The sequence below is a fragment of the Dermochelys coriacea genome, chromosome 3 (genome assembly GCF_009764565.3).
Source record: "Dermochelys coriacea isolate rDerCor1 chromosome 3, rDerCor1.pri.v4, whole genome shotgun sequence".
NCBI lineage: Eukaryota > Metazoa > Chordata > Testudines > Dermochelyidae > Dermochelys > Dermochelys coriacea.
In genome coordinates, this window is record NC_050070.1 from 65,122,259 (window position 1) to 65,147,587 (window position 25,329).

Consider the following 25,329-nt stretch of genomic DNA (forward strand, 5'->3'; position numbering starts at 1 on the left):
AAAATTAAAGGGGCACTGCCAAGTGTGCTGGCATGCCTATGTTTGAATGAAAGTCTCAAATCAAAGTGAGTCTCAAATAATGACAAAATATTATTGGGTATTTGAAATATACTTTGTTCATTAGTTATGACATAGCCAATTACATCTTTTGTCATTAATAAAAGATAATGAATAAAAATTATACTACTGTACCCTCTAAATCCTAAATATATTTTAATATAAAATCCAACCACTTTTTAGTAGCTATAGCTGTTTATAGACAATTGTATGATAATTTACCTACTAAAATAGAAAAGTGTTTCAGCTCCTGGAAAATGCTCACAAATATCTAGAAACCAAACTTTATTAAAAAATAAAGTAATTTGTCTTAAAACTAGGCAGAGCCATGAAGGGCTGGGTTTCTAGCTTTGTAAGGCAGTTTTAACACCTGAAACCAATAAAAGCCAGTTTTAAGTCTTCAGGCAAAGTAAAATATGTGTTAACAGAAGTGGAAGATTTACTCAACTGGAGATATGAACAGGATAAACATGTAAACAGCTGGTGCTTGTTGTTCTCCTGGTGGCCTGAGAGAGGGAGGCAGGGAACAATGGCAGCAGCTCTGAGAGGGAGAACTCGGAGGAATGGAGGAAAATGGGTTGGAGTACTTTGTGAAGAGGGAGAAGAGCTGAAAGGGAGAGGAGCTCTTTCAGTTTTGCCAGTCTTCCATTATTCCAGTGGGTGAGGGTGGGCAGCCATCACCAGTGGAACAGAAACTTTTTGGAGACTTGTCCTCCATCCCCAAGCAATTGCGCCATTGCCTTTCCATTGGGATTACTTCCACTAACACTTTTATAAAACACAAACAGCAGAAAGAGATCAAGAACTACCTATGTTGTTGAATCTCTTGCTGGCTGGAAAGTGAGGGATTGAGCAGAGGGCCAGCTGACGTGGGGAAAGCTGCCAAATCTTTGCGCTTATTGCAGAAAGCTCCCACTGCTGCCACAGAGTGGAAAAAACACTAGATGGTAGCTTTGAAAACATTTGCCGCTACTAGGGTGGAGATGAAACTGAGAACAAGGGCAAAGACTGCAAGGGGGAAGGATGGCTTTGCAAGCTTAGACAAACGATAAAAGAGACAGGAGAGGACATTTCAAAGTTTTGCAGGGATGCTAACTTTGAGTTTATTCTTGGAAGCCCATCTGAATATTGTTACACCCCCTGGTGATGGCATATGTTGGCATACTGTATTTAGCCTCCAGGAAAATTTATTTCTCACTGAACTGTCTCTTTTGGGGGGGAGGGGGCGGAATATTGCTGTAAGTATTTGCTGTGTGAAAATGTGTGGGGTAATTTAGTGTTGTAGGTATATATGTAGCATTAAACCAAAGGCTCAAAACCTACAGGAATTTCAAGCAAAATATGTGGTGCAAATCAAGTCTCTTCATTCTTTGATGAGCTAGGAAAATGACCCCCATAAGCTCCTCTTCCCACAGTGCAATGCTAATCAGATTTAGTCTGTATCCTTATATGAATTGTTAAATACTGTATATTTCTTGCTTGATGTTTGAAGGTATAGTATTCTTCATCGCTTAGGCATATGATGCATTCCAAAATAGTCTCTCTGACTGATTTATAATAATAATTCTCTGCTGGTATGTACTGATGTTGAGATCCACATTTTTTTTAAACTCATTAGCTTTCACAGTGTGTTTCAAGAACTTACAAAGTTTCCGAAACTTCTAGAATCCTCTAGTCAAGGCAGCAGTTACAAATTGTGAACCACAAACTGGGAGTACAAGGGTGAGAGGAAAGGGAGTGAGATAATTAATACCAGCTTCCAGTCTATTGTTTCTTTCTAATTGCAGTGGAAGAATACTGATGAAGATAGCAGTGTGTTTCTCTTGCAGTGTACAATTTATTGGCAGGATGTATCACTTGAGCTTACTTTAGCTTCAGGACACCTTGACTGATAGCGAGATTTATGCAGTTTGATGTTCCTCAAGCTCTGGAGACTGAAGGAGGTGCGTTCAGTCAGCATTATGACAAGAAACAGAAAAACATACTGGAATTTCTTTCTGTCATTAGCCTCCTTCTCCACACACTAACTCCACAGTCTGATATCCCCAGGTTATGACTGAAGATAATGGGCCCTTTTGGGACAAGAACTTCTGGTAAAACTCAACACCCAAATTGCCAACTACAAAGCCTTCATGGCTAAGTATTATTTTAATTTATGGAACACGGTCTGAAAGTTCTCCTCTTTCCTTCCACAGGACAAGCAGGAGGACTTTAAAATGATGATTTTGGAGGGAGTGGAGATGGCCAAGCATCAGGTGAGGGTGGCCTTTGATGCTTGAGTTGTGAAACAAAAACTTATTTGTCACCACCTGATGCTCACAGCCATGTGTGATATCTGGATTTCAATAAGAAATGCAAAATGGGATAACTCTCTTCAGAGGACAGAGTTAAGGATATTTGGACGAAGACAAAGAAATAGAGTCCTAAATACCTCTATTTATGTAGATGACTACAGAGAAGAGTATTTTTGTTCAGCCAGCTTCTCTAAGTAAAAGGGATTTCAAGAAATAGATTTATTTGCAAAAGGAATACAACCATCATAGAATTTAAACAACAAAACTGCTTCTATCACACATCAGAAACCAAGCACATACCTGTGTTCTAATTTCTGTGTCAAATTATCTGTCATTTACCTATCAGACAAATTAGTGGAATTTGCTTAAATACCAAGGTGAAGAAATGCCACAGATGGATTTGTACTTCATTGATCATATCCAGACAGATTAGTGTAATCATAGATGCACTTTGGTTGACCACTTCCAGCACTATTCCATTAATGTTTGTAATGATTACATGGTGGTTATTATTTTTGGAACAACTCCATCCAAAAGCGTCCACCTTGAGGCAATACTCTCAAAATCAACTATGTAAATTCCCTTCCTCTCTGAATACAAAGCTAATGAAAAGGTGTTTTGGGTTTTTTGTAATCAATAATTTAAGTTTTAAACCTATTTCTCCAGCTGCACTGGCCGAGACAAAGTTATGACTTGGGCAAAGTAGTAATTTTTTAAAAAAGCAGGGGGTCAGCAACTCATTCTGTATTAGAATTCTGGATCCTCCTTGCTCTGATTTATTACACAGCCTGTTTTTACTCAAGAAATTTTACCAAATAAGTGGCACAGTTTTAAGTCACATCAGACAAGAGAGAACTAAATCGTTTCACTGCCGAAGAAAAATACTAAATTTAATATATTGTCCTGCATTTTGAAGACTTTTAATATAATAGAGATGTCCCCATAGGTCTTAGTTTCCAAAAGATGCTTAATGTTATTTAAAGGGTAAAAAATATGTTGTTCATAGAATATAATATTTTGAGTAAATCTGTGGCTACCCAGAGGCCGAAACATGAGTAGACAGTAAGTAATGCTCTTCTCACACCACCTCTTCTGATTTTCACATCCCCTGATGTTAGGGGCTTCTCACATTGCTCTCATGCCGTCTGCTCAGGTCCCATGGTGTTTCCTTTGATAATTCTACATTCTCCACTCATTCTGAATGTGCTACAGCCACAATGGGAGGGGAAGCACAGATCAGAAGCATTTTAAGACATGACTCATTGACGTAGTGCTTTTCCTCTTCGTCCCTCCCTCAGGAATAAGCACCAACTACTGGTACAATACAGCTGGGTACATCTGCTTTGTGGCAGAAGGAACACTGCCAATATACTGTACTGCAGCCACATCCTCTCAAGTGTTGGCATAGTCAGGGTCGTTTTGTAGCTTAGGGTATAGTGATAATGGTAATTTGGATCAAAAGGGGAACTGATGGTTAGACTACAATGTAATGCACAGTAGGTATTAATGCTATAGAAAACCCTAAAGGAGGGCTATATATATACATTTATGCACACATCCTTCAAACTTTTGGCTTATGACTGCTGCCTTTAGTGGTGGGGTTCCAGAAATTTCTTCTGTCAAACAATGCCCAAAGTATGCATAAGTAACCTAAGTCTGTGGACCATGTCTTCTGAGACACATACATTTCAGGTAAGTAATTTAACTTTCATGATCTGTGAGAAATGATGTCTGTTTAGACTCTAAATGTCAGACATATATTAGCAAACATTATTATAGAAATAAATGTCTTTGCACGATGATCTCCTGAATAGCGGGACTGTTGCTCTCCAATAAAAATGTTTAATTTCTATTTTAACGTCTCTGTTCTGGGATTTGTATCTTCAGTAATATTGGCAACAGGCTAAGATAAGACCACTGATGCCAAAGAACAAGTCTGCTTTAGTAGATGACTTAGTATATCTCTAGGATATGACTGTTCCAAGGGGAGAGGGCAGCATTTAACAGCTGTTCTGCTGGTAACAATGTACAGAAATGTTTTAATCTCTTATTGTCCTATGTATTTTGCTTTTGGGTGTTGTTCTGTATTATTTCATATTTATCTGTATTTACAGAAAAACCCAGAGGAGGACAGCTCAGGGAAAACATTGAGTTGGGAACCAGGTCATTTGCTGTTAACTATCTATACCGTCCGCAGCATTGAGCAGCTTCTCCCTTTCTTCAATGTACTCAGCCAGGTTTTTAATAGCAAAGTCACAAGCAGATGTGTTGGACACTCAGGGAGCCCTGTCCTTTACCCAAATTCTTTCCCCAATAAGGACATAAAAATGGAGAACCAAAAAACATTCTCCAGCAAAGCAAGGCAAAAAATTGAAGAGATGGTTGAGAAGGATTTTCTGGAAGGTGTCATAAAAACGTGAGCTGTAACTGGTCCTATTCAGCTTAAAACTAATGTAATTGTTTAAATGAAATGCTATATCCTTCAGAGTTGTATAGTTTTCTTTTCTTACTCTGTATGTAATGAATACTTCAGGTTCTATTTAATTTAAATATTTGTAAATATGAGACCAATTCTGGATGTGGCCTGAAATCAAGTTTAATTATTGTTGGCTCATATTGATTATGGTGCCTAATATTTACAGTATCTGTGTTTTGGTGTGTCGAGTTCTGTCTTTAAACAAACTACAAAATACAAGTTGCACATTTTTCACTTTGTTTCCAGTTTCTTTGTGTTCACAATTTCTCTAACTCCTTAGAAGTTGCTGACATGCTTTTCCTCAGCCATTGTTAAACTGGCACTCTGCTAGTTCTCGAGTGATGGGCCTGGGGCTTTTTCACCGAGAGTTATGCAAATGTACTATGCGCCTACCCACAGAGTTTATATAGGCATTAAAACAAAAGGTGCTTTGCCTGTGCTGAAGCGAGCATTATCAAATCAGAACACATTACGGAGATGGTTCAGTTACACACTGTTGCTATCTGCCACTGTCCAGTAGTACATACCCTTCAATATTTCCTTGAATCACATGAGACATTTGTTATGAAACAGAGTCCCCTGAGCTTTAGCCCCAAGCTTCACTTTATATGCATTCAAGAAAGTCTCAGCTAGTACAGATTTTCTTCAGGGAGTAAGGGGAAATGATATTGACATTGGATAATGTTGAACAGCAGCTTCTGTCCTGTGGCTGCGGTTTGAAAGACTAATCTGTCCCTAGTAGAGGATACAGTAATTTTCTTCCTACTGAGGTATAAATGTGAGCACAGAAATCTCAAAATGAGAGACAAACAGAGCATGGAATTCAGTAAGAGATGGCTTCAATTTTTAATAGTAAAGAGTGAAATAATATCAGGCTGGGAAGAGACAAGTAAACTAGGACCTAAATGTTAGTGGTGTCTGCCATGTGGTTACAGTCATTTACACAACATTTGTGAAATACAGCTGAGGTGCTTTAAAGACCACTGTTTCCCAGCTGTGGCACCTGTCCTCAAGTGCTCTTTCAAGTTTTAGAGGCTATCACTGGCCTGGTTAGCAACATAAGGTCTGCTCAACATCAGTTAAAAGGGAAGTGACTATACACTACCTCAGCAAGTGTGGAACTACAGAGCTGTATGATGATATGCCTGTGTGCTATTTTGGCCAGTAAACAGCCAGAACTCAAATGAATAAATGCTTGCAGAAAGCAGGATTCTTGTACAAGTCAGTGTTCTGGCTGCTTTCAAAACTGAATGACAACATACTACTGCAAACTAAACTAAAACAAGGGTTGTAAAGTCTCATAGCACAGTGCCAGCTTGTGGATACTGTATGTATTCTACATGAAGAGAAGGTAGAGTAGGAAAAGGAGGTTAGAGACAATTTAGAAATTCTCTTTAAGACACTAAATCCAGTTTCAGCAGTTGTAGATGTAATAGGTGAAGTTCTCTGCTTCTTTGGGAATACAAAAGGTCTAAATCTCTTGTAGTGATGTGCAAACCTTTTTCATGAACAGAGTGTGTGGCTTAGAGAATAGTTCTGTCTTCTTAGCAGCAGTCAGGAGAGGTTTCTCACACCATCTTATGATACAATCAGTTTGGGTTAGCAGAGCAGCCAGTGGGTAGGGTACTTACAGTGGGCATTATGAGAGCTGGTTCCTATTCCCTGGTTGATTAGATGAAGCATGTCACTTGACTCCAGTTCTAGTACCATACTTTCAGAAGCAAAAAGGTCCAACAAGGCTTAAAAAAATCCCAATTCTCTGAGCAGCAGGAGTGTCCCATTAAGGATAAGGTATAAGAATATTTAAAAAAAAAATCAGGAAGTTTGATTTGTTATTGCTGACTTAAGTTCATGCTAAAGCGGGCGGGGGACACAATAAAAGCGGGTTTAGGTAGCATGACCAAGGCTTTCCCCTTCAACATACAGGCTGAGGTGGTTCTCCTATTCCACCAGCTAGATGGTAAACAGCCAGGCTTACTTCATGTGCAAGGGAATCTGCATTCTCCTATAGATAGTTAAAAGAAAAAAGGGAATAGTTATACTATGTGGTAAGCATTGTTCATTTTATCTGAACTTTAACATTGATGACTTTGGGGCAGGGTGGGGTGGTTTTTTTTGGACATGTGTATGTAGTGCTCGTAGAAAGCTGTACATTTGAGGCTCGTACATCAGTTAATGTTATCAAGCAGCAGTATAATTATAGCAATACAAGCTTTCCAAAGATGCCTTCTCTCCCCTGAAAAAGTTCAGTTTCTACAGCCACTTATTCCTTGGTTTCTTATAAAATAGCCAAAGACTGTCAGTTATTATAGGGTTTGCTGTAGTGGTGTCCTTGTTGCCATGGGGGACCAGATCACAATTACTAATTTTATTCCACCTAAGAGCCATGAGATAGGAAGCAGTGAGTCACTGACAGCTTGGGCTGGATTTGAACCACTATGCGCTTGTCAAGATTGGGCACAGGAAGGAGATTTTCTTTAAACATCACTGAAAATGTATTTAAACACACAATGTAAACAGGCTTTAATGTCTTTAAAAGTCATGTTAGCTGGTCATGGTAAAGCATAGGCTCATCCCTAGACTCAACAAGGGGCTTAGAAATATTTGAAAGAAAAAACACAACCCTAAAATTGCTTCATGTATCTAGCAGATTAGAGCTCCTTTATTTTCTTCACATTCTGAAATTTAAGTGAGAAGTGCCATCAATATACAGGCTCTCTCGCCTGCTCCAATCACCCCAGTTCCAATGGTGCTGTCTCAGAGGACTTCATTGCTTAAAACAATACAACTGCTGTAATGTGCAAATTATTTCAGCTCTGACCTGTGTGTCTGCTTCAGAGTATACGCGCACTACATCTTCTGTTCCTGATGGGCGGACAAAAGCTCGTGACAGTCTGTACTTCTTTACAAGTTCATCAATTTTTTCTTGTAGTCCTGGGGGTGTAACAGCACGTCTCTCAGCATCTGTTGTGTCAATGACTCGTCTGTCTGCAACCTACAGTGGTAGGACCAAACATATAAAAAGCTACCCTTCTAAAATTAGTTTCCTGTGGGGCTGCTGATTTGTTGCCTCAGTAATTCTCCCTTGTTGTCTTTGTCATTTCTCCTAGCTGGATTTGAATTACAGTAAGAATATCAATACAGCTTAGACAGTTTCATACCTTCAGTATGCAGAGGGGAAGGCCAGCAAGTAGATGAATGCAGGGAGGGTCTCGAGAGAGAGACACACACACACACCACTAAACTCTGGTCAACGTTACAGTATCACTAACCTTAACTTTCAGCTGTCGGTTGGGAAGATCTGTGTAGATGGCATCCCACTGTTGCACTGTCAGACCCTTTAGAGCCAAGATTGCTTCAATCACTAGCATGTCTGAGATGGCATCACCCACAGTCTATGAATATGAAGAAAATAAAGGCATCTTCAATGAATTAAAAAATGCAGGCTATTTTGTTGAATTTGCTCAAACAAATCTAACAAAAAATAAATAAATCTAAGGAGTCACTGAAAATACAGGAAGATTACTGGGTGACTGTCAAACTTGATTTTCATTACTAGGAGCCGTGGCAGGAAGTGAAGAACTAGAGACCATACAGCATACTTCACTGGAATGCTAGTTTTACTAAAGATGAATTCTAGTAGTAAGATTAACTCCAATAAATGGGAGGTCAGATTCAATGAGGACAGGTGACTTGTTCCCTCCCAACACTTGCTCTGGCATCAGAACTCCACTTAAAGGTGACCTGCAAAGGATAATTTGAACTTGTGCCTTAAAGGAACCACCTCAATAAAGCGGGATGCTCTCACCATATGCCTATTCACTCCTTAGCCTCCAGGATAAGACAACCAAAAAAATATCAGCGTCCACATGGATACAAGGGCCTATGCATGCCATCATCTCACTTCAGATGAAAGTTACTTTTGGTTGAATCACACCAGAAAGGTAACAAACTAGTAATGAGATGTGGGTCTGAGGTGTCATTCTCCAGTCTCCCAAACCATCCAATCCCCTTCCTCTTCTCTAGCTACAAGCGCAGACTAGATGGAAGTTTCTGCCTTTGTATATGTGGCAATCTTGACATCTTTCAAAGTGAAACGGTTACTATTCAAATAGATCTTCCTTTAGTAGTGCAAGTGTGGCGATGGGGGTTTTTAAAAAGAGAATAGTGGGTTCCCATAGCTGTCTGTTTAGCCTGGTAGGATGTTAAATTAGGTCATCTCCTTCCATTTGCCTAATTTGTCATGGTATGCTGCCTTCCTCCACATGATTTTCTACACACTCCTCCCATCCTGTCACTCAACACCCCAACAGTGTTAGCCCCCTGCCTCAGAAACAAAGCACCCGATTTTTACATTTCAGCTCTTACTTGATTAATCAGGTCAATGGTATTTTCAAGCATCTTCGCAGCTTCTCTTTTTTGAGTCTCCTTTTCTTCTTTTGCCATGCGTCTTATTTTCTCTTCAGCAGCTTTACTAAATAATACCTAGAAAAAAAGATGACATAATAGGATGTATACCATCAACAGACATCTCTAAACAGTACATACAATAAATTTGATCTGTTATGCCAACTAAACCCAATTAGTTGTCTCTGGTTTTCACTTCCATGAACTCCCATGTTTAGAATACTGAACAGTTAGTTGCGGGGGAAGACAAGAGAGAAGGAGAGGTGATTAGCAGATAGGGGTAAGCGAAAGAAGTTCTATTTGGATTTGGAAAAATGCTACTTATTTTCAAGTTAACTTGGTTGCTAAGTTTTATACATACTGGCTTTAAAACTCAACTAACCCTATAATGCCCCATATGAAAGTACTTACTGTGCCATGCCCATTTGCCTCAAAGTAAACTCCAATGTCAAATTCCTGGGCCTTGTGATGCAAATGCTTTACTCCTGTTTTGGTACAATGAACAGGCACCTACAACCCAGAGATGCAATAAAAGCATAGACAAAGTGGCATGAAGTCAACATCCTGAGTAAATGGTAGGAACACAGGATTAAACTGTTTCCACTTATCTGCAAGATTAAGCATCAGGAAACTAGCTACAAGCCTTGATGGATGATGAGCATTTAGTACATATACTACTTTTTGTAGTCAAAGTGATTAACTGAAGTGATCCAATTCTCACTGCAGACCTGTTGGGTAAGTAGCTTCCTCTTTTATCTTCTCATTACTGATGGATAAATAAGATTAAGGGTAGTTACCCAAAGATACATGGCCTTGCACTGCTGAACCCCCGCCACCTAGTGGAATTCTCAGGTGCCCAAAGCTCCACACACTATGCATGGGGAGAGTTGTTAGCCTGAGGAAGGGCTCCTCAGAAGTTAGGGAGCTGCCTGTGCAAGACAGGATTGAACTGAAGATCAGAGAGATGGTGTTCAAGTGCCTCAACCCACTCGGAATTCTCTACCATGAGCCCTGTCCTGGAGTTCGCTGCCTAAGCCACATCAGCTACTTCGGTAGTCCATGCTCACGCGGCCAAAACCCAGGCCTTTTCAGGGGGGAAGTGGGAAGACACTATCTAGGAAGGCAACTGAAAGGCAGCTTCCTAGAAAGCCTCACTAAGATGATGCTGCTCTAATATCAGGACCATAAATAATGTTTTAAGGCGATCAGGCCTAATCCATTTTCCTCAGCTGTCTCAGTGTACAACAGGCTCTGAAGCACTCTAAGGGTCAGGAAACTTAGATGATTTTGTTTAGCATTTTCAACCCAACTTTTAAAGTTGGCTAGAACTGGTACTGAAGTTCCTCCTTCTTCCTTTAAAGTCTCATTTATCACCAAGAACTTAAATAGTTAATGAAGTTTAAAGCAAAATAGGTTTATTCCATCTTAGGTCTGCCTAGTGTCCATCACTGTAGTACTTTACTGATGCTTTTTTTTAAAGGTAGGAAGCAATTGTGAAGGAGATGGAGAGAAAAAGATTACTTGATACCTTCATGGTTTCCTCAAGATAACATGTAGAGCTTCCATTAGCATATGCTGTTTGTACCACTGCCATCTTTACAGTTTGTCCTACCTGAGCAGATGGAAAAGTAAAAGGCTTAATGGCACACACAAATCTTCAGAAAGGCACAGTATAAAGGAAAAGCTAAACCAGGATTTTAGTTCAAGATGAGAATAGAATATTTAATGAGGTGAAAGACTTTCAACACACAGTATCTGTTCTCCTGCCAGACTTCCAGAACTTTGACACATTTGGGAACCTGAAGGAGGTAGTGGCTCGGTTCATAGGACACAGAACTTTCTGACATTAAATCACTACTGTGAACCTGGCAAAGGCCAGTTCCAGTCAAAAGTGGTTATCCCAGATATTGTGTCTGTAGCCCCAGGAGAAATGAGTTTATGTCCATCAGAGAAACCGACACTAACAGGAATGTGCCTTGGCAGGGTAGTCTCAGAGGCACCAAGGACCAAGTAGATATGGAGACTGGAACTGCTCTTTTTACTCCCAGTGGAATTGTATGCTCCAGGTCTGTCTATGCAGCACCTTTCACAATCAGTAAGAACACGAGAACGCTTCATAAATGCATTCCAAGGTAAATCAAATGCAAACTGGGTTCTCAGGAATTTTCCAAAAGGAAGGGGAGGGTAGGATTGCCTTACCTCAGGTCAACATGGAGTTAAAAGGGTGAAGAAGAGAAGAGGTAAGAAGACACCTCAGCTTCTCAGCAGTAAAGTGAAATTTAAAAGTAGGGTAACTTTTTTCTAGTCAAGGCATCATAGTTAAGAGGTTTTTTTTTTTTTAAATGTAATTTTGCATCGGTATACGGCTTTAGAAAGAGCACCTGTCTGCGTACATATGCCCAAGGCAACCCCCACCTTCATTGGGTGAGATGTATGTTTTACAGTTTTGGGCAAAGCAAAACCCTTTACTGTATAAGTGAAGTTACCTTGATAAGAAGTTCTTTAATGAAAGTGCTAATTAAAGTTGCTATTTTATCTCCATCCACAAGATGAAAATGGCCAGCAGTATCATTATAGTAATAAACAATTCTGTCTGCATCTCCATCAAATGAGCAGTATCTTTCATTAGGTTTGATTTCTAGTCCTATACACATGGAAGTAAAAACAATTAGATATGGACTGGGAAGCACAGCTTTAGTTAGTCTAAACATATATATGTGAAGTCTCAAGAAAGAGATTAGTTATACGCTAATTAGTTATACAATTAGTGTATAGTTATACACTATACACTGCACACTCTAAATGTGCAAAAACTTTTAGTAGTTGAGAGCAAGAAGTTGATTTTATTAAGTAAATCCTACCTTGAACTCTTCTAATCAGGGAAGCGGCACAGAATAGAAGTTGCAAGGAAAAAGTGCATCTTCAGTTTGAAATGAAAAACTGAAAATTCAGTCTCTATAGCTATTTATTGTTATACCACCTTAAAAAGGTCAGGTTACAAAGTCTATATGAAATATGGTCTCAGAGCCACTCCTAGTATATTCTGTTAAATAAGTAACAAACAGCAATTATGGCACCAAAAATAGAATCCAGCCCTCCCAAATGTCCACATCCCTCAAACACATGCCTAGCCACCACAGAGTATACAAGGAGCTGCATCATCAAGTCATCCAAGTCAGAAACCAGAAACATCTAGTACTCCCTTCGTAATCCACAGATGTGAGCCAAAGCCTGCAAAATGAGACAGAGAGACTTCACTACAGGGTGGAAGTAGAAAAATTGGGAAGCAGCTAGATGATGTCAGCTTGGTGCATGCTGCACCATAACCAACCCTTCCCTCATAAGACCTCCTTTACAGACTGACTGGAATGAAGACATGGCATCTAGTTGGTCTAAATCCATAAACCTCCATGCGTCTTGCTTCAAATTCAATCCTCTTCTACTTGAGTAGAGTACTATTCATCAGCATTTCCACAAAGCGATTATACATGGTGAATCCACTACGCTTTCTTGGCCTCTTGCCGTGGTTTTTCCTCTTTATATCTCACTGTCTATAGGGTGAATGGACATTAACCCTTCTGCATCAAAGGTTCTTTTCTTCAAGACATTTTTCATCACCTGCTTTAGGTATGTTCTCATTTCTTCCCTCGTGTGTCCCCTTGTTAATGCTAGTATTAATGAGAGGGAGTTCAAAGCGTATCAAGTGAGCCCACACTTCGATGAAACCTTTTGACCATTTAATCTACCAAACTGGTGTTATATGGCAATGTTTTTTGGTGGAAGACTCTTGGATACTACGGGCTTCTATAGCATCCATTATTAAGATTATATATTAATGTTTTGCACCACTTTGAGATAAGTGGATCTGCTGGTCATACAATACATTGGCTCAGAGAGTTTGTTTTGCTCTTTATTTTCCAGGGCCAAAACTGTTTAATACTCACTAAAAGAAATAGCCATGTGACAGACAGCCAACAGCTACTGCCTAGCAATATAGTGCTCAAACAAAGATTTACAAGGGAAACTAGTTATTTTTCTCCCGGACTTTATGATCCTTCCCTTGTTAGGTCATTAAGAGGAGTTAGGAGAGCTAAGAGGGAAGTAGGAAGTAAGAGAAGGATTCTCTGGGGACTTTCATGCTAAAGAACAAGGTTTCTTGATATCCTATTGCTTGATTTTAGCGATGTCAAGAGCAGAGCTTCTAAAGAGGGAGGATGGGAGCGCCAAGCCTCCTCACCCAATGCCAGAATCTCTTGCAGGAACAATCTGGTTCCTGCGTGAGAGAAGAGCAATACTCAGCTTTTATCCTCTCAGTTACTGAGACATTCCATCCAACTCCTCCTCCCTTTGCCATCCCTTCTCTCAAGTAAGTCGACACCTGAGTGAGGCAGTGCAACTGCAGCTGGCAGATAAATTAGCATGTCCAAGGGGCATGGAAAAACCTTAGACCAAAGTTTGAATGTGAACAACTAAAGACATAAACGCACACCCAGTTAGCCACCTAAACAAAAGTGGCCGAGTTTCAGGCCTCCTGTGTTCCTAAAGATTTCAGTGGGGAGCTGTAAACACTCAGCACTTCAGTGAAATCAGGTACCTAATTCTGGATTTACTCTCCTAACTTAAGACACTCGGGTTTGAAAACCATGGCCTTAATTTCAGTCTATGGATGAAGAGGCACCTTACCCTATGAAGGGGCAATAGCCTTCTCTCCCCAGTTTGTGCTAGAGCAGAGGTGGGCAAAACTATGGCCCGCGGGCCTGTCCTGCCCTTGAGCTCCCGGCTGGGGAGGCTAGCCCATGGCCCCTTCCCTGCTGTCTGCTGGGCAGTGCGGCAGTGTGGCTGGCTCCAGCCGGGTGGCGCAGCTGCCAGTCCTGCTGCTCCGAGTGGCATGGTAAGGGGGCGGGGAGCAGGGCAGTTGGCTAAGGGGCAGGGGGATCTCGGGAGGCGTTGGATAGGCGGAGAGTCCTGGGCGGCCTCTCAAGGGGTGGGGCTGTGGATAAGGGTCAGGGAAGTCGGGACAGGAAGGGTTGGATAGGGCGTGAGGTCGCAGGGCGGGGGGAGACGGTCAGAGGACAAGGAGTAGGAGTTTGATGGGTCAAGGGTTCTCAGGAGATGAAGTCAAGGAGGGGGGTGGGGGCCAAGCTGTTTGGGGAGGCACAGCCTTCCTCACCTGGCCCTCCGTACAGTTTCGAACCCTGATGTGGCCCTCAGGCCAAAAATGTTTGCCCAACCCTGTGCTAAAGTCTGAATCTAAAATAGCAGCTACTGTGTCAGGGAGTGAGTGGCTATGGCGATCCCAGCAGTGGCTAATATAAAAGTCATACATAGGCAACGGGTGGAGCCCCCTTTAGGGGAGGCTAGTTCCCGGGCTTCACCCGTTTTGCCCATGCCTCCTCCTCCTCCCCCCCACAGCCTGAGCCCTGAGACCCCTGCCTCTCCCCCCTTGGCCAGAGGCCCGAGTGCCTCCCAATCGGGGCCCTAGGCTGGTTGAAGCCCCAAGCCTCCTGAAAGAGCCCCAAACCAGCCTCAGCCGCGCTTCTGCAGACCCCAAGCTGCTGCAGGGAAAAGCCTTTCACTCTCGACCGAAGACGCTTTTGATATGCCCCATGCAGGTTCCGGGGCGGCTGAGGACGCAGTATGTACTACTCAGCTTCCTCGGGTCATCAGTCATCTCTCTGGAGTCCAGGGAAGATTACTGATGAACTCAGGAAGGCGAATAGCACCTACTGCCTCCTCAGCCGCCCCAGAACCTGCATGGGGCATAATAAAACAAATCCCCCCCCCCCCAATAAAAAAAACAAACCCTGCAACTAGGTGTCTGGTGGCAGCGGCAGCACGAGGGGAGACAGAGCCCCCCCGGTCCATTATACCCACAGCCCATGAAGTCAGACCTCAGAGGTGGCCTCCTGCAGTTTCCCCAGTTGACAGTTAAAAAAAAACCCAAACACAAACCGAAACTGAGCAAGACCAATTTTACAAGAAAACTGAAGCAGCAGCCTGGAGTTCACCATGAGCTAGCAACTCCAGTGAAGGAGGATGGTTCTACAGCAGAAAACAGTATATCCTTAGGAACCCAATCCTCAAGTCTGGTTAATCTCTCCATTTTTAGAAGTTGTAACCCATGGTTTTATTTTATGCACCTTGCATGATTTGAGCTAAGTCATCTCTTTACAAACCTATCCGAGTCAGATAGTGACAGGATATCCTTTATCCTAACTGTTTCTTAAAATCCTTCAGAAATTCTCTGCCACGGTTCTGGTGCTCTCAGTTACGTTCATTCACTTTCGTTTGTCAGGACATGCACAAGTTCACTCTGGTCCTTAAGCTTAGAGTAATCTCTTATTACTTTGATGATTTACAGCATTAAGGAGTTCCACAAAAATCAGTCACCTCCTTCTGGGTGACTGCATGCATTACTATGTTTCTGTGCAAAGTCCTGTGCTTTGAAAGCTATTACTGAGTAGGCTGCTTAACACAATTTGTACTCTAAAAGGGTTAGAAATGTAGATTGCTGATTACATACCCAGAGGAGGTTTCTGATGAACTTTCACAAAGTCTGCACCGCATAAATGATTGAGTTTCTCTTTGGTTCCATCATTATATAGGTGAATTAGCAGTTTCTTTGTAAGGTAACGTTCCATTTCCTTTAGTTTCAGGGCTCCTATACCATTTGCACAATCTATCTTCAGACACATCTGGTCATATCCAGAGCTGGAAGCCTTCACACAGGAAAGGGGAAGGAGAGGTGTTAAAGTGAACTATAATCTGGATAAAAATCAATAGCTCTCTCAACTCCCCACACCAGGAGACAAGCAGGTCTGAAGTGTTTGAGACATTTTTTAAACTTGTACACAGAAAATATCCAGTTTGCACATTTACATGAATATAAGCAATGAATTATTTAGAGTGAATGTAACAGCCCTTACTTGTTTTGTCAGCTCCCCAAAAGCTTTGGATAGTTTCTGGTAGTAACCTTCCACTGTTGCCTTCCCATAGTGTTCTTGAGTATTTTGACAGCAGACCATGTAATGCAGTTGTGGTGTTGTCACCAGACCATAATCTGATATAAAACAAGTCACAATATTAAAAAGAATAGAAGAGTCATTCCTGTTTAGATTGTTGTTCACAATGTTAAAGAGACAAGGTGGATGAGGTAATATCTTTTTTTGGACTAACTTCTGTTGATGAAAGAGACAAACTTTTGAACTCTTCTTTAAGTCTGGGAAAGGTATTCAGGCCCGGTCTACATCAAAAAAATGAGGTCAGTTTAACTACATTCGTCAAAGGTGTGAAAAATCCACATTCCTGAGCAGCACAGTTAAGTGGACCTAAGTCCCCGTGTAAACAGTGCTAGATGGCGAATCTTTCCCCTTGACCTAGGTAATGTCCACACTGAATTGCTACAGCAACACAGCTACAGGACTTCTGCTGTAGTGTTTTAAGTGTAGACAAGCCCTCAGATTGTCACAGCTAAATACAAGGTGGAACAGATTAGTATAAGTAGTTAAATATTCTAAGAGACCATACAAGGTCAAGTGGACTGTTAGCATCCCTGCAGTCATGGGACAAAAGAAGTGTGTGTGTGCGCACACGTGCATGCATGGGAGGGGGTGAGAGGGGGCACCTGTTAGTGGGTTACAGATTGTTGTGATACAACCATAATTATAGTGTCTTTATTAAAGACCATGATTTTTAGTATCTAGAAAAATTAGGAATTCCCAGGTTTGTCTTTTCAAGGTGTCACAATACATTCAAAAGATGAGCTCTGTGTAGCTCAAAAGCTTATCTTTCACCATAAGAAGCTGGCTCAATAAAATGTATTACCTCACCCACCTTGACTCCTATTTAGAGACATGCAAAATATTTCCTAGAATATATGGTAAGAAACTCATCTGAAAAAAAGTTCTAGTAAAATTATATAGAGAAGTAGCCTCTTACATTAAAATCATCCCAACACACACAAATTCACTATAAGCAGCAATGGAAATGGCATCTGAGCTACAACTTTGGGTCTATGTTATATTTCACACTTACATAAAAACTTCAATATAAAGCATAAGATTAAATGTCAACATACCATGATATTGACCACCTAGAGCAGACACACCATCTATTACTGATTGTGAAAGTTTCTCACTGCTAGGTCTGAAAAAGAATAAATACAATCACCATTAAATGCATCCGATGAAGTTAGGGGTAGCTCATGAAAGCTTATGCTCAAATTAATGTGTTAGTCTCTAAGGTGCCAAAAGTCCTCCTTTTCTTTTTGTGAATACAGACTAACATGGCTGCTACTCTGAAACCGGTCAGTCACTTTTTAAACAAACACAATGCAGAAATACGAACCTAGGCCTCACTTCTTTGGCGAGATCTGCACAGGTGAGGAAGTCTGCCAACATGGATCTCAATGCAGAATCAGAGTCCCATGTGACATTAAGAGAATTACATAAAGATTAGGCAGCTGATGTAGTAATGGTATCACTAACACTAAAAGACCCAATCTAATGCCCTCTGAAATCAAGGGAGGCCCTTTTGTCCTCTTCAGTGGGCACTGGATTAGGCCCAAGAAGCATATTGTGTGTGGAGAGTTAAACATGGTACTGTAATAGGTAGATTTAAAATGAAACATGTGATGTGTGCTGTGCTGCCCTTATGTAGAGTCTTCCATTCTATGCATAGAAATTCCAGCAGATATACCTGCCTGTGAATGCAACCTGGGTAGTTCAATACAGTCAATATATAAATACATCTACATCATTTTACAATTACCTGGTGTCTCTACCAATAAAAACTGAGGCATGTTCGTGCAGTTTCACTGCTTCTTTCTGGCAGATCTCAGTCAGTATGCTCTGTATTTCTTGCTCTTCTGCATTAGCTAGGTAGGTAGCATATTCTTCCCAGGCAGAGGTCAACATTTCACCCAGAGGATCGACCAATTTTACACCATTGTCTTCCTTAGAAGAAAATAAATGTACTAAGTCTAAAAGTGAGAAACCCAGTAGTCTCTTTAAAGACAGAAGATAAATGAAGCCATAGTGATGTATCTATATTTAGGCCTGAAGTGTTCCTAATAAAAGCTACCAAACAAATCCATACCCAGCCGAAATCAGTAATATAATCACAATATTAAGTTACTATTTTTTCTGGCAGTTCTGTAAAAAAGGATTAGTTGATATCAAAGTGACAGGCTTCGCGTTCCATAGCCTCACATATCCTAAGAGCAGCAGATAAGTAAAGCAAAAACTTCACTTGTAACTGTTGCTTCGTGAAAGAAAACGTCAACTTAAGAAAAAGAGATTCAGAGTTTGCTGAAAGGGTTTGATATCCCTCAGATGTACTGCCAGCTTCTCATGCTCATAAGGTCCCATATTCTAACGGTTTTCCTTCCAGAGTGAAGGGAAGGAAAAACTACAAGCAAGAGTGGGGGTACGAGTTTGTGTGGCAAAATAGCTTCCAGCATGCAATTAGTCTTATTTGTGGTCAATGGGACTATTCACATGGTTAAATTAAGCACAAGTGTTCACACGATCTGGCCTGTAAATGCTTTCAGTCTCTGCCAGCTCAGAAATTTTGACTCTCCTTTGGCTGATATCATCTATTTTCTTTTAACAAAGGATACAATCAGAAATATTCTTACTTCAGGATTGTGAGATGCTGTAACCATGACTCCAATAGTAGATTTGGTATGCCTGGACCTTAGTACTGCCAGCAAACCCATGCGATACATGACATGATCAAGATGTCCTGCCTTGGTACGAAATCCAGCAGTTCCATACTGAAGGCTAAGTCCAGGTGGTTTCAGGTGTAATGCCGAGTACTTTGCAACTGCCTCAAAATCCATTTCTATAAAAGGAAACTGTACAGATGTTGTTAGTAACGGCTAAAATCACCATAATAAACTTCTCATATTACACATACCTTGTAAATCCACAGATATATTGAAAAAACAACAAGGAGTCCTTGTGGCACTTTACGGACTAACAGATTTATTTGGACATAAGCTTCCATGGGCCCACAAAAGCTTATGCCCAAATAAATTTGTTAGTCTCTAAAGTGCCACAAGGACTCCTTGTTGTTTTTGCTGATACAGACTAACACAGTTACCACTCTGAAAAAAAAGAAAAGGAGTCCTTGTGGCACCTTAGAGACTAACACATTTATTTGAGCATAAGCTTTCGTGAGCTATAACTCACTTCATCGGATGCATTTGGTGGAAAATACAGTGGGGAGATTTATATACACACACAGAGAACATGAAACAATGGGTTTATCATACACACTGTAAGGAGTGATCACTTAAGATGAGCCATCACCAGCAGCGGGGGTGAGGGAGGAAGAAAACCTTTCATGGTGACAAGCAAGGTAGGCTATTTCCCGCAGTTAACAAGAACATCTGAGGAACAGTGAGGGGTGGGGTGGAGGGGGAGAAATAACATGGGGAAATAGTTTTACTTTGTGTAATGACTCATTCATTCGCAGTCTCTATTCAAGCCTAAGTTAATTGTATCCAGTTTGCAAATTAATTCCAATTCAGCAGTCTCTCATTGGAATCTGTTTTTGAAGTTTTTTTTGTTGAAGGATAGCCACCCTCAGGTCTGTAATCGAGTGACCGGAGAGACTGAAGTGTTCTCCGACTGGTTTTTGAATGTTATAATTCTTGACGTCTGATTTGTGTCCATTTATTCTTTTACGTAGAGACTGTCCAGTTTGACCAATGTACATGGCAGAGGGGCATTACTGGCACATGAGGGCATATATCACATTGGTAGATGCACAGGTGAAAGAGCCTCTGATAGTGTGGCGATGTGATTAGGCCCTATGATGGTGTCCTCCTGAATAGATATGTGGACACAGTTGGCAACGGGCTTTGTTGCAAGGATAGGTTCCTGGGTTAGTGGTTCTGTTGTGTGGTTGCTGGTGAGTATTTGCTTCAGATTGGGGGGGCTGTCTGTAAGCAAGGACTGGCCTGTCTCCCAAGATCTGTGAGAGTGATGGGTTGTCCTTCAGGATAGGTTGTAGATCCTTGATGATGTGTTGGAGAGGTTTTAGTTGGGGGCTGAAGGTGATGGCGAGTGGCGTTCTGTTCTTTTCTTTGTTGGGTCTGTCCTGTAGTAGGTGACTTCTGGGTACTCTTCTGGCTCTGTCAATCTGTTTCTTCACTTCAGCAGGGGGGTATTGTAGTTGTAGGAATGCATAATAGAGATCTTGTAGGTGTTTGTCTCTGTCTGAGAAGTTGGAGCAAATGCGGTTATATCGTAGAGCTTGGCTGTAGACAATGGATCGTGTGGTATGATCTGAATGAAAGCTAGAGGCTTGTAGGTAGGAATAGCGGTCAGTAGGTTTCCGATATAGGGTGGTGTTTATGTGACCATTGCGTATTAGCACCGTAGTGTCCAGGAAGTGGATCTCTTGCATGGACTGGTCCAGGCTGAGGTTGATGGTGGGATGGAAATTGTTGAAATCATGGTGGAATTCCTCAAGGGCTTCTTTTCCATGGGTCCAGATGATGAAGATGTCATCCATGTAGCGCAAGTAGAGTAGGAGCATTAGGGGACGAGAGCCGAGGAAGCGTTGTTCTAAGTCAGCCATAAAAATGTTGGCATACTGTGGGGCCATGCGGGTACCCATTGCAGTGCCACTGATTTGAAGGTATACATTGTCCCCAAATGTGAAATAGTTATGGGTGAGGACAAAGTCACAAAGTTCAGCCACCAGGTTAGCCGTGATATCATCGGGGATACTGTTCCTGACGGCTTGTAGTCCATCTTTGTGTGGAATGTTGGTGTAGAGGGCTTCTACATCCATAGTGGTTAGGATGGTGTTTTTAGGAAGATCACCAATGGACTGTAGTTTCCTCAGGAAGTCAGTGGTGTCTCGAAGATAGCTGGGACTGCTGGTAACGTAGGGCCTGAGGAGGGAGTCTACATAGCCAGACAATCCTGCTGTCAGGGTGCCAATGCCTGAGATGATGGGGCGTCCAGGATTTCCAGGTTTATGGATCTTGGGTAGCAGATAGAATACCCCAGGTCGGGGTTCTAGGGGTGTGTCTGTGCGGATTTGTTCTTGTGCTTTTTCAGGGAGTTTCTTGAGCAAATGGTATAGTTTCTTTTGGTAACTCTCAGTAGGATATTCTTATCTGTTTAATTCAATACAAGTCTCAAAAGACAGATAGAAACAAGTAGCATTTACATGAAAAAAGCTTTTACTTTTTAAGGATGTTTATTTGTGTAGTAATAACATATTTTAAACAGCAACTTAATCTTGGAGAAAATCACTTGAGGGTTTAAATTAAGTCTACATATATTCATGCAAGATAGGGATTTTTTATGTTTAATTATTGTTAGAGTCAGGGTTATTAGATATTTGAATTTAATATAACCCCATGTAGAGGGTCCACACAAAGACATTCACACCCCAAAGCTAATGATGGGTTTGCAGAGGAAACACCAGCATTATAGCCCGGGAAGGAGCCTCCACCTACATTACCTACTTTAAATGGAGTCTCTGTCAGCCCCACAAGCCAGTAGAGAGAGAGGGAGAGAAAGAGACTGGACCAAGGGGGGGATTCTCAGTTACGCTGGTCCAGTGGCCCTAGTGCAAGTGGCAGACAGAGACAGCATTTCCTATTCCAGACAACAGCAGGCAGAGGGTATTTTGGCTGCAACACCAGGCCAAACTCTCAGTTCAGTAGTGAGCCAGATTTCCTTCCGCAACATACTCCAATCATGTGAAGTCTATTACTTCTTTTTCTTCTTCTTCTAATATCCAAGCAAAATTATTATTTGTATTGTGGCAACTCTTAGGGGCTCCAACCAGAGATCAGGGCTCCACTGCATTAGGTGTTGTACAAAGACAAAACCAAAAGCATCCCTGCTCCAAAGACCTTACCAACTAAGATTATGTCTACACTGCACACCGTACAACAGCACGGATATGCCACTGCAGCCGCGCCGTTGTAAGGTGCGCAGTGTACTCCCGGTGATAAAATAAAACCACCCCCAAAAGAGGCAGCAGATTCGTTGCCAGAAAAGCATTTCCTGGCAACTTAAATGCTGTCCTCACCGGCGCTTTTCATCATTAAAACTTTTGTCATTCAGAGGTGTGTTTTTTTCACACCCGAGTGACAAAAGTTTTAAAGACGAAAGCATAGTGTAGACATGGCCTGAGAATAACGCAAGAAACGTGTGGGTTCAACTAACAGACAAGCAGAATACGAAGTAACAATGGAACAGTACTGGTAAGCGCGATAGGAATAACAGCACAGAAGTTGCCTCCATTGTTGACTTTTCATCAGATGAGAACGTTAAGAAGGGATTGGAAATCAGGGAGGTGGCCTTGCACGCCTTTATGGGAGACAGCAAGAAGGCGTTCATTGGAAAAACATAACTACTGGGTGACGCACGCTACCACAGCTAGCACACGGGAGACAGGAGACCACTGCTCAATACAGGATTACCAGGTTTTCCTGGATAGGGCTTCTTTTTTGGTTCTCCATTCAAGCACATTTTTGAAATAGGAACAAATATCCTTCGTTTTTCCTTGCTCGTCCTTTTTCCTTGCCTTCGGAGTGGGCCGGCCAGAGACCGGCGGCGGCTGCTGTCCGGGTGCTCAGCTCTGAAGGCAGCACTGCAGCCAGCAGCAGCACAGAGGTAAAGGTGGCACGACGCGGTACACTATGGTGCTAATAAGCGATGGTCACATAAACACCACCCTATATCGGAAACCTAATGACCGCTATTCCTACCTACATGCCTCTAGCTTTCATCCAGATCATACCACTCGATCCATTGTCTACAGCCAAGCGCTACGATATAACCGCATTTGCTCCAACCCCTCAGACAGAGACAAACACCTACAAGATCTCTATCATGCATTCCTACAACTACAATACCCACCTGCTGAAGTGAAGAAACAGATTGACAGAGCCAGAAGAGTACCCAGAAGTCACCTACTACAGGACAGGCCCAACAAAGAAAACAACAGAACGCCACTAGCCATCACCTGCAGCCCCCAACTAAAACCTCTCCAACGCATCATCAAGGATCTACAACCTATCCTCAAGGACGACCCATCACTCTCACAGATCTTGGGAGACAGGCCAGTCCTTGCTTACAGACAGCCCCCCAATCTGAAGCAAATACTCACCAGCAACCACACACCACACAACAGAACCACTAACCCAGGAACCTATCCTTGCAACAAAGCCCGTTGCCAACTCTGTCCACATATCTATTCAGGGGACACCATCATAGGGCCTAATCACATCAGCCACACTATCAGAGGCTCGTTCACCTGCGCATCTACCAATGTGATATATGCCATCATGTGCCAGCAATGCCCCTCTGCCATGTACATTGGCCAAACTGGACAGTCTCTACGTAAAAGAATGAATGGACACAAATCAGACGTCAAGAATTATAACATTCAAAAACCAGTTGGAGAACACTTCAATCTCTCTGGTCACTCGATCACAGACCTAAGAGTGGCTATCCTTCAACAAAAAAGCTTCAAAAACAGACTCCAACGAGAGACTGCTGAATTGGAAGTAATTTGCAAACTGGATACAATTAACTTAGGCTTGAATAGAGACTGGGAATGGATGAGTCATTACACAAAGTAAAACTATTTCCCCATGGTATTTCTCCCTCCCACCCCACCCCTCACTGTTCCTCTGATATTCTTGTTAACTGCTGGAATTAGCCGACCTTGCTTGTCACCATGAAAGGTTTTCCTCCTTTCCCCCCCCCTGCTGTTGGTGATGGCTTATCTTAAGTGATCACTCTCCTTACAGTAAAAAGAAAAGGAGTACTTGTGGCACCTTAGAGACTAACAAATTTATTAGAGCATAAGCTTTCGTGAGCTACAGCTCACTTCATCGGATGCATGTGAGCTGTAGCTCATGAAAGCTTATGTTCAAATAAATTTGTTAGTCTCTAAGGTGCCACAAGTACTCCTTTTCTTTTTGCGAATACAGACTAACAGGGCTCCTACTCTGAAATCTCCTTACAGTGTGTATGATAAACCCATTGTTTCATGTTCTCTGTGTGTGTGTATATAAATCTCTCCTCTGCTTTTTCCACCAAATGCATCCGATGAAGTGAGCTGTAGCTCACGAAAGCTTATGCTCTAATAAATTTGTTAGTCTCTAAGGTGCCACGGATACTCCTTTTCTTTTTGGTATTGCCATAGAAACGGTACCTCCTTCCTCCCCTCCCCCAGGCACCGACTCCATGGGCGCTCAGCCGGTCCCGCAGCAGGCGGGGAGGTGCTGGGGGCGGGCAGAGACAGAGGGGGGGCGGGGCGGGATCCTTGGGGAAAAGGGGCAGAAGGGGGGAGGGACGGGGGGGGGCGGAGCACTCCCTGGAGAGAAGAAAGTCAGCCCCAGGGTGCCTGGCCCCGTCCTGTGTTCGGGGCCTTTACACAGAGAGACCTTGCTCCCCCCTACTCGCCCCTGGGGGCTGACACCAAGCGGGAGAGGACAGTTGCCAGTGAGCGAGGGGAGCGCAGAGAGGCCGGCGTGACGCTCCCCAGAACCGGCGGCAGCGGCGGCGGCAGCAGCAGCGAGCCGCCCCCCCCCCCGCCGGGACGCACGCCCAGCCCCGCTCACAGGGCGAGGGGCCCATCGCTGCCACGCGATCCTGCCCAGCCCCCTCCGCCCTCACCGAGCCTCGCCGCGGACGCAGACTCCGCCGCCCAGCCCAGCGAACCGCGTCCCTAGACCGCGGCGCGAGCGCCGGCCGCCGCCGCAGCACGGACCCGCCTACCTGGGCCCCTCCCCCCCAGCAGCCGCCGACGTGGCTTTCGGCGGCCGGGCGGCGCAACGCGCCCCTTTCCGGATTCCTGCGCAGCCACACCCCCCGGACGCCGCGCGTAGCCAATCAGAGCGCGGCAGCCTGCCGGCCCCTGAGCGGGATAGCCCCGCCTGGGGACCTTCTCTCGTCGCGGGGGGCGGAGCTCCGCCCGCAGGTCAGCCGGGATGGGGCGGGGCTAAGCGGGATGGTGCTGGTGTCGAGGGGGCGGGGCCGTGGGACGGCGCCCTGGCCCCGCCAAGGGCGGGGTGTGGCGGCACCTAATGGTAGTTGGGGCCCGGTGATG

General features: G+C 42.9%; 2 protein-coding genes across 11 annotated transcripts in view; one reads left to right on the forward strand and one right to left on the reverse strand.

Moving 5' to 3' along the window:
- DOP1A (DOP1 leucine zipper like protein A) overlaps positions 1 to 5,061 on the forward strand; it is an 87,285-nt gene extending 82,224 nt beyond the window's left edge. For 5 of the 7 annotated variants that reach the window (XM_038397691.2, XM_043510570.1, XM_043510569.1 and 2 more), the window contains 2 exons: positions 2,253 to 2,312; positions 4,466 to 5,061. In XM_038397691.2, the coding sequence (XP_038253619.1) occupies positions 2,253 to 2,312; positions 4,466 to 4,771 (366 nt within the window). In that variant the 3' untranslated portion in view covers positions 4,772 to 5,061. The remainder of the gene's footprint in view (positions 1 to 2,252; positions 2,313 to 4,465) is intronic. The other 2 variants (XM_038397699.2, XM_043510571.1) reach the window with 1 other exon arrangement.
- On the reverse strand, positions 1,803 to 25,175 carry PGM3 (phosphoglucomutase 3). Of its 4 annotated transcripts, none has more exons than XM_038397704.2 (13): positions 24,999 to 25,175; positions 18,872 to 19,090; positions 18,004 to 18,188; positions 17,312 to 17,379; positions 16,161 to 16,294; positions 15,758 to 15,953; positions 11,721 to 11,878; positions 10,763 to 10,846; positions 9,646 to 9,744; positions 9,196 to 9,312; positions 8,100 to 8,222; positions 7,649 to 7,822; positions 1,803 to 6,832 (listed from the first exon to the last, which is right to left on the reverse strand). In XM_038397704.2, exons 2-13 carry the CDS (start codon positions 19,073 to 19,075, stop codon positions 6,743 to 6,745), a joined length of 1,632 nt encoding a protein of 543 aa, XP_038253632.1. In that variant the 5' UTR covers positions 19,076 to 19,090; positions 24,999 to 25,175; the 3' UTR covers positions 1,803 to 6,742. The 4 variants fall into 4 exon arrangements, with proteins under 4 accessions (XP_038253632.1, XP_038253631.1, XP_043366508.1 ...); XM_038397703.2 differs by having other exon boundaries at positions 24,897 to 25,036; XM_043510573.1 differs by lacking the exon at positions 24,999 to 25,175 and adding an exon at positions 21,725 to 22,915 and having other exon boundaries at positions 18,872 to 19,077.
- Between the last annotated feature and the right edge of the window lie 154 nt (positions 25,176 to 25,329).

Coding starts and splice junctions, on each gene's coding strand:
- PGM3 (XM_038397704.2), bottom strand. CDS start 19,075: ATGGATTTTGAGGCAGTTGCAAAGTACTCGGCATTACACCTGAAACCA. Junction 16,295..17,311: donor TCTAGGTGGTCAATATCATG/GTATGTTGACAT, acceptor GTTTTATATCAG/ATTATGGTCTGGTGACAACA. Junction 8,223..9,195: donor CCATTGACCTGATTAATCAA/GTAAGAGCTGAA, acceptor TCATATTCATAG/ACTGTGGGTGATGCCATCTC.